The sequence below is a fragment of the Chinchilla lanigera genome, unplaced genomic scaffold, assembly GCF_000276665.1.
Source record: "Chinchilla lanigera isolate Chin_1 unplaced genomic scaffold, ChiLan1.0 scaffold00055, whole genome shotgun sequence".
NCBI lineage: Eukaryota > Metazoa > Chordata > Mammalia > Rodentia > Chinchillidae > Chinchilla > Chinchilla lanigera.
Genome location: NW_004955456.1, coordinates 8215234 through 8224050, shown reverse-complemented (window position 1 = coordinate 8224050; position 8817 = coordinate 8215234). Strand labels below are relative to the sequence as shown.

Sequence of the window (8817 nt, the reverse complement as noted above, 5' to 3'; positions counted from 1 at the left end):
GCCCCGCACCTCCCGCCGGCCCCGCCTTACATCTTCATGGTGCCTTTAGGCCCCAAGTTGGTCCTCAACACGTCCTGCAGTCCCCGCGCCGCGCTGATGTTAACCGCCAGCGCCGCCTGCGCGCGGGCCACCTCGGCCTTGGGGTTCAGGGTTTTCACGGCCGCCATCGCTGCCCGGGCTCAGGACGAAGCGGAAAGCAGCGTGCGGCACAACGCCCCGGCTCAGCGTGGCCGAGAGGTTCTATCCGGGTCTTCTGGAACAGTCTGGCACGCACGGCCCGCCCCCGGCGTGCCCACGCCTCGCCGCCATTGGCCAGAGGGCCCGACGCGGGTGCTCATTGGCTTGCGGCAGTGCGGCACCTGTGGCTGGGCGCCATTAAGCGTGGGCGGAGCCTGCTCGGCTGCCGTCTGGCTTAGTAGCGGGTCCTGTATCGCTGGCCGCTGGACCCGGGCTGCGGCCCGAAACACCAGGATGTTTGCGGTGCGCGCTAGGCGGCTGGCGGCCCGGGTGTCTGGGCGTGACCAGAGGGCGTGAGGCCACAGCGCGTAGGGTGTGGGACGGGTCTTTCCCTTCACAGGCTTGCCCTTGATTTCCTTCCCTGGCTTCCCCTATCTCTTTAATTGGTTTTCTCGACCATACACTAGGTGTTTGATGGTGTGCTGGGTTGTGTGGGGACACGTGTGAATCTCATAAGTACCCTTCTCCAGTATCAGTGTATTTTGAGACCGTCTTGCTTTGTGGTTCCAACTGGATTCAAACTTCTAGCAATCCTCCTGCCTCAGCTTCCCTCCCGAGTGCTGAAATTACAAGAGTGCACTACCATACCCGGCTTTAGGGCGTTTTAAGGCAAGGGAAGATGAACTGTAATGCAAGGTAGCAAGTGCTAAATCGGTTTAGAAAGCGACAGGGTTGATATGGGAATTGAAGAGAATCAAGAATTAGTCCTTCCATAGGACTTAGGTCGCTTCCGAGGCCTCGGATCCCCAGGCAGTTTTGAAAACTCAGACTTAATTGAGCACTGGTGTGTGTTTTTTTTTTCTAAGACAGAGTTTCACTATGCAGTTCGGGCTGGCCTTGAACTCACTATGTGCCCCAGCTGACCTAGAACTCACAGCGATCCTTCTACCTCAGCCTCCCGAGTGCTGGCATTACAGGCGTGCGCCACCACGCCCGGCCTTTTGGTGTCTTTTGTAAGGATTCAGTTAAAATTTGAGCTGCAGGCCTGGTGGGCGGTAGGAACAACATTATTGGCAGGGTCCTCTCCCTACTTCCCAGGAAGTCGAGTTGCCAGGGCTGTCACTCACAGGGAAGGCTGTCTAACCTACTCCCTCTACTGGACAGCGAGCGGCGAGATCATGGCTGTGTGCAATACAGTCACCAACCACCTGGTGCAGCCCGAGGACCGCCAAGCTGTTAGTCTCTCAGTATTAGTGTGTAGTCAAAGTATAGAAGAACTTCTGAGGCGTAAAAAAGTCCACCAAGAAGTTATATTTAAGTACTTGGCAACAGAGAGGGTTGTTACACTTCCAACTACTGCAAAACAGCATGCAAAAGATTACTGGGAGAAGCAATCAAAACTCAGAACTGAAGGAAATACCAGAGCCATTTTCAAAGAGGACCTCCAACTCTCAACAGCACGCATAAGAAGACTTTCTTTTAAAGTGCAAAAGTTGACTTTCGTTCGCTAGGAGAATTTTGTCACTGATTCTTTGAACTTGTCAATTCTCAGAATCCTTTTATGGGACCACGGAAGGATGAGCGGGGGCCACAGCACGTCCAGCGTGGTGTCAAGCTTAAGTTTTATTACTGCGCAACGGAACAAAATGCGATAGACTATCGTGGAGCAGAAATTGCGGGCCTTCGTTTGCTTCTCAGGTTCCCATGGACTGCAACATGCTTCTCCCCGTGGGTTACAAACGATTGGAGTCGCAGGGAATGCCCACCAAGGGAACATTTGTTTGGGCGTGTTTGGACTTAGCCGCTGTCCTTTTGTGGAAAATACTTAGAAAATCAAATTTGTCAACCTGAGAATCATTGGGGAAACTTCCCTTGCTCCTGGAACAGTACAGAAACGAACCCACTGTTACATTTAACAGTGATTTGGAGGTGCTGTATAATGTAATCACTTTGTGTGATAATGCTGAAGTAAGATCTCATGTGAGGGAGGCACCGGACAGTGGGACTAGAGATAAGTCCACTATGTTACCTAGCGGACATGAGGAATGGTTGAGCAAAAGAACTCAGTGTATCTAAGCCTCTGAAGCATTACATCCTGTGTCAGTGGTGGCGAACCTTTTAGAGCCAAGTGCCCAACCTGCGATCCACAGTCCACTCATCACAAAGTGCCGACATTGCAATTAAACCCTAATACCGAGGTTTTAGTTTAGCAAAAGCAAGTCACACATTAACATCTTGTGTCTTAAAAACAGAATGCATACCATAGGTTTGCCACCACTGCCTATATCATCCAAAAAATTTTCACACAGAAACTCCTTCAGATATGTCAGTAGGGGCCAGGGATATAACTCAGTGCACAAGCACCTGCCTGGCAAGCATAAGGTCCTGAGTTCAATTCCCGGTACAAAAAAAAAAAAAACAACCAACAGATATGTCAGTAATTTCTAAGTGGGAGTACAGGCATGTGCCACCATATCTAGCTCACTGAATTCACTCAAGAATGGTTGATAGGTCAGATATTATTAAACCAGTTTCAGAAATGATTAAACAGGCAGAGAGGGTAAATGACCAACTCAAGGTCACACTGATGTATTAGGGGAGAACAAAAACCTGCTTTCCCCCTTGACTCCTCCCTCTGCCTCAGCCCCTATACCCAAATACTGAACGCCCTGAGTATGTTTCACTTTTCGGTATCATCTCTATTTTTCTTCATTCCCATTTCCGATATCCAAACCTAGGTCCTCGTCTTACTTTTCTCATTGCTGAGGCAAAACACCCAACTCCCAAAGTTAAAGAGGGGAAGGTTTAGTTAGCTCACAGTTTGCGGAGGTTTCAGTCCACAATCGACTGGCTCCGAGGCAGGGTGGCACCTGGAAGGCACCAAAAGCAACAAAACAGGAGCAGGGAACAAGCCTGTTTCTGTCCTCTATGGTGCTTGCAGGCTACCTGCTCTAGGGTGAGTGTAGCACTCACTTCTTTAATCCCCTCATTAGACCATGAATCAATCACAAACTCTACATTCAGCTGCCAACAAAAAGCCCACCCCTCTGACCACATAAGATTTTGGGGGACGTCCACACACAAACCGTACCAGTCCTTATCACATCTTGTTTTGTTTTGTTTTATTTTTTGTCTTTCTGAGACAGTGTCTCACTATGCAGTTCAGGCTGGCCTTGAGCTCACTTTGTAGCCCAGGCTGGTCTTGAACTTGCAATGATCCTCCTGCCTCAGCCTCCCCAGTGCTGGGATTACAGGTGTGTGCCACTTCTTGATTGGCTAACTTTTCACTTCTTGATTGGCTAACTATTATAGTGCCCTGGAAGCTGCCCTGCATTTATTGTCCATGGTCCTGCTAGAGCAGTCTCATGTCACTGCTCTGCTCATGGTCCCTCAGGTATCTCTGGGACGTGAGGCTGAACTCGAAATGCCTTTATGTGGGTCCAGAGCCTGGCACAGCCTGCACCTGCCTCTCTAAGCTCATCATCCTCCCTTTCTCTTAACTTTATCCTCTGCTCATCCCAAACTTCAGTTCTTAGAACAGTCTATCTAATTTGTCTTAGCCTGGAATACTCTGAGGACTTCTTTCCTCCATCCCCATCCCAATTTTTTTTTTTTTTTAATCCTTTTTGAGACAAGGTCTCGCTATGCAGGTCAGGCTGGCCTTGAGCTCACTTTGTAGCCCAGGCTGGTCTCAAACGCACAACAATCCTCCTGCCTCAGCCTCCTGAGTGCTGGGATTACAGGCATGTGCCACCATGCCCGGCCCCCATCCCAATTTCCATCCCCCATCTCCACCCAGTGGGTAGAAAAACAAACATTCTTTATCCTCAAAGAAGCACAAAGCTTGGTTAGGTAGGTGAATGTATAAACAAGTGAATGATAAGGTGCTATATTTAAAAGATGAGTGAAATGCTATGATCACAAAGCTTTGAACTTTGGGGTTTTTTTGTTTGGGTCAACCCAGAGGTGCTGAGCTGTATCCCCATCTTCACTCGCCATTGTTTTGGTGGCATTGAACCCAGGGCCTTTGTACTGAGCTACATCCTCAGTCCTTTTCACTTGTTTATTCTGACACAGGGTCTCACTGTGCCGACCAGGCTGATCTCACCTCCCGCGCCTCCTGCTCCCTGTAGACCAACACCTGGCTCACGCCTACTAACTCAGCATCAGTGAGGGCTTGGTGGAGGAGGTAAGTTTCAAATGGAATTTCCAGATACGATGCCCGTGTTGCAGGGAAAGAGGGCTCAGCGAAGTCACTCTGGGCCAAGGACAACAGCGGAGGGGCCGGCCCATCTAGAGAAAGGCAGGTATGCAGGGTGAATGGGAGAGGAAACGGGTCTGGGGAATAAGTTTCCCACCAGCCCTCATTACTGGACCAGTAGTGGGACTCCTCAGGATAACCTGGATAAAGATAACCCTGGATTGGAGGAGGGGGAAAGGAAGGAAGGGAAAAGGAAAAAAAATGGTGAGAAAGGAAGGAAAAAATGGAAACAAAACTTTTGTAAAGAAGGAGAGGAAAGGAGGATGTGGGCTGGGAATAGAATCAAGTTGTGCCATGTACTGGTACGAACTCCCTATGATGAATGCGATCGTTATGTATCCCTAAAATGTACCAATAAGTGTTATTAATTAAAAAATAAGTACGTAAATAAAAAGAAGATCACCCTGGAGGAGGAATGGAGGATGAACTAGGGGAGAAGACCAAGGATAGGGAAGTCACAGAAAACAAGACTGTTGCCGGGCATGGTGGCGCACACCTATAATCCTAGTACTCAGGAGGCTGAGGCAGGAGGATCATTGCAAGTTTGAGACCAGCCTGAGCTACAAAGTGAGCTCAAGGCCAGCCTGAACTGTATAGCAAGAACCTGTCTCAAAAGAAAAGAAAAAAAAACAAGACTTGAAAAATTGGTGTAGCGGTGATCAGCATGGGGCTGAGGTGTAGCTCGGTGGCAGAGCGTTCATATGCTAAGTCCCGGGTCTGATCTCCCCAGCACTGCAGAGTTAATAGAATGATGAAAGCATATTTGATACATAAATAGATACTCTTTTTTTCTTTGAGTTTTAAAATATTTTTATAAAGCCTCTTTTTTCCAATTTTTATTAAAGCATGCTTGCAGCCCATAATGATCACATTCCTCAAGGGGAGTTGGAACATGGACATCACACATCATAATTCATTTTTCATCCTCTTCTCTTTCCTTCCTTCCCTCCCCCCTCCCCCCTCCCTTCATCTCTTCATCCCCTTTCCATATGCAAAAGATTCATCTCACTATTTCCTTTTTTTTTGAGACAGGGTCTCACTATGTAGCCCAGGCTGGCCTTGAACTTGCAGTGATGCTCCTGCCTTAGCCTCCTAAATGCTGGAATTACAGGTATGCCCTCCAACTATGTGTAAGTAAATAAAGAACCAAAAGGGTATACATCAGGGAGCTACATCTATTTTTGGAAGCCACCTGGTCTTGGTTGGCTTTTTATTATGGAAATATTCTCAGGAATGATCTCATGTTCTATTTATTATTCAGTATTAGTCAAGTATACCATAATGTATCTAGAAATTTATCCACTTCCTATAGACAGATTATTAAATTTATTGGCATTAGTTGTCCATTAGTAATCTCTAATGATCTTTTTTATTTCTGTGGTCAGTTTAAATGTTTCCCTTTTCATCTCAGATTTTATTTACTTGAGGTTTTTCTTAGTCTAGCTGTTTATTTTGTTTATTTTCTCAAAAATCCAGGTTGTTGTTTCTTTTGTATGTATTTTTAGTCTCTCATTGCTGCTACTATTATCTTTATTATTTCTTTCCTTCTACTAATTTTGGGCTTAGTTTGGTCTTATTTTCCTACTTTCTTGAGATATACTCCAAGGTTGTTTATCTGAGATCTTTGTACTTTTTTGTGTGTGGACATTCATTATTATAAAGTTGCCTCTTAGTACTGCTTTAGCTGTATCCCCTAGGTTTTGATATGTTTTGCCCATTTTCATTTATTTTAAGAATTTTTTAATTTTTTTTTTTTTTCTGGTACTGGGAATCGAACTCACAACCTTGTACTTGCCAGGCAGATGCTGTGCCGCTGAGCTAAATCCCCAGCCCCCTTGATTGCTTTTTGAGACAGGGTTTAACTATGTAGTACAGTGATGGAGACCACTATGAAGCAGCTCTGAGCAGGGTTTAATATTAATCAATTGGCTTTTCGTGTTTCCTTGTGAGTCACTGGGCCCTACTGAGGCCTGTAATGGTGGGTGAAGCCATGAGGCCTCAGAGGACGAGATAAGGTCACAGCGGAGGACATGTGGCTCCCACCCCCATTAGCTAAGAGGAGGCGTAGCTGTAGGCATCTCACTCCTTCAGTGAAGGCCTTCCTGGAGTTCACTTAATTCTCCTAAATTAGCAGAAGTATTACTTGGAGAATTCTGTAAAGGGTTTCCCAAATTTCTGCATTTTCTTCAGTATCCCCCTAAGTACAGGCCGCTCAGGGAAGTCTTGGTGTCAACCCAAAGAACCTCGAGGTCTGTAATAGGGTTGAACCCTCCTGGAGCCCTGAAATCATTTCAGTTGTCTCATTTATTTAAGCCTTCACTGTCCACTCATTTGGGAGATTGCAGGCCTGATCAGCCCGCAATAATTAAGGGATACTGTTAACGTACTAACACAGATTGGCTTTGAACTCGCTATGTACTCCAGGGTGGTCTTGAACTTGTGATTCTTCCACTGAAATCTCCTACAGCCTGGTATTAAAAGCATGTAGTCCATGCCTGGTCTGCATCAGGAGATTTTTTAAATTTGCTTCTTGATTTCTTCCTCAATCCATTAGCTGTTCAAAAGTAAGTAAATCCGAGGTGGGGGTGTAGTTCAATGGTAAACCACTTGCCTAACATGTGCAAGTCCCTAGATTTGATCTCTAGGGAAAAAATATTAATTTTCATGTATTTGTATAGTCTCCAGATATTTCCTTTTGGTTTGTTTTTTTTTTTTTTTTTTTTTTGGTTTTTCTCCGGTACCGGGAACTGAACTCACGACCTTGCACTTGCCAGGCAGGCGCTTCAGATTTTTCCTTTTGGTTGATTGCTAGTTTCCTTGTGTTGCGGTTGAAAAAATATATTTCAATTCTTAGTTGTTGTTTTTTTTTTTTTGGTGTGTGTGGGTGGTGCCGGGGGTCAAACCAGGGCCTCATGTCTGGTCGGCAAATGCCTTCCCTCTGAGCAGACCCTTCCTCCCGTGATTTCAGTTATAAAATCTTGGTTGAGACTTTGCTCTTTGAACTGTCGTATGGTCTTTCCTGGAGAATTTTCCACGTGCTGATGAGAAAACTGTGTATTCAGCAGCTGCCGGATGGAATGTTCTGAAGATGTCTGCTGCCCCTTAGGTCCAGGGTGTAATTTAACACTACTGTTTCTTTGTTGATTTTCAGTCTGCTGATCTATCCCTTGCTGAAGGTGGTGTGTTAAAGTCCTCAACTATTATTATTGTTTTGTGGATTTGTCTCAGCCACTGGTGTACTTGTCAAGTGTTCCAAAAATGTTGTCAAATCAATAAATTCCTGTTTAATCCACTCTTATATTCTGTTCCATTGGAATTCATGGTTTGTTTGTCTATTTGTTTGAGATAGTGTCTCACTGTGCAGTTCAGGCTGGCCTTGAACTCACTATGTAGCCCAAGTTGGCCTTGAACTTGTAGTGACCCTCCTGCCTCAGTCTCCTAAGTGCTGGAAATGTAGGTAAGTGCCAGCACACCAGACTCTTCCTTAAATATATTTTTATTAGTGTCCATTAATTTTATAAAACATTGCCAGGCGTGGTGGTGCATACCTGTAAGCCCAGCACTTGGGAGGCTTACTGTGAGTTTGAGACCAGCCTGAGCTACATAGTGAGTTCAAGAGCAACCTAAACTGCATAGGGAGACCCTGTCTCAAAAAAAAAAAAAATTACAAAATATCGAGCTTCAATATGGTATTTTCAAATGTGTATGTATTTTGATCATATCTATCCCCTGTTACACTCTGTCACCTCCCCCATTCTGTTCCTCTTGTCTTGGATTTCTTTTTTTTTTTTTTTTTTTTTTTTTTTTTGAGAAGGGGCCTCGCTATGCAGTTCAGGCTGGTCTTGAGCTCACTTTGTAGCCCAGGATGGTCTCGAACTCGCAACAATCCTCCTGCCTCAGTCTCCCAAGTGCCTGGCTCCTCTTGTCTAATAAGGGTCTCCCTTCTGATCAATGAAGCGGAGTTGGCTCTTTGATAGGGTGGGAAGGGATCCAGGGACGAGGAGACAAGAAGGGGTGTGGGGAAGGGAACGTAGAAAGGATCGAGATGCAATGTGTGTATATACCAGTTGCCCTGAGATGAAAGTCTTTAATATGTATAAAAATATACTAATATCAACTGTTTTTAGAGTCCACATGTTAAGGAAGATGTGTAAGACCTGCCTTTCTGATTCTGGATTATTTCGCTTATCCTGATGAGCTCCAGTGGCATCTATTTTCCTACAAATGACACAATTTCATTTTTCTTCAGAGCAGAACAACCCTAACTATGCTGTTACTATCTGAGTCAGTAATTGCGCTCATCAGTTTTACCCAAAGTAGTTGAAAACTTAGATTAACACAAAAACCTGCGCATTGATTTTTTTTTTTTTTTTTTTTTT

General features: G+C 45.3%; 1 protein-coding gene, 1 long non-coding RNA gene and 1 pseudogene across 2 annotated transcripts in view; 2 read left to right on the top strand and 1 right to left on the bottom strand.

Annotated features, from left to right (window-relative positions):
• Cct6a (chaperonin containing TCP1, subunit 6A (zeta 1)) overlaps nucleotides 1–266 on the bottom strand; it is a 12976-nt gene extending 12710 nt beyond the window's left edge. The window contains exon 1 of the mRNA XM_005396698.2: nucleotides 31–266. Coding sequence (XP_005396755.1) covers nucleotides 31–167 — 137 coding nt within the window. The 5' untranslated portion in view covers nucleotides 168–266. The remainder of the gene's footprint in view (nucleotides 1–30) is intronic.
• A 590-nt stretch (nucleotides 267–856) lies between these two features.
• LOC102010338 lies at nucleotides 857–1978 on the top strand (annotated as a pseudogene).
• Nucleotides 1979–5508: 3530 nt separating this feature from the next.
• LOC106149882 lies at nucleotides 5509–7736 on the top strand. Its single transcript, XR_001236340.1, has 2 exons — nucleotides 5509–5549; nucleotides 7590–7736. It is a non-coding gene; the product is annotated as an uncharacterized LOC106149882 (long non-coding RNA).
• The last annotated feature ends 1081 nt before the right edge of the window (nucleotides 7737–8817 follow it).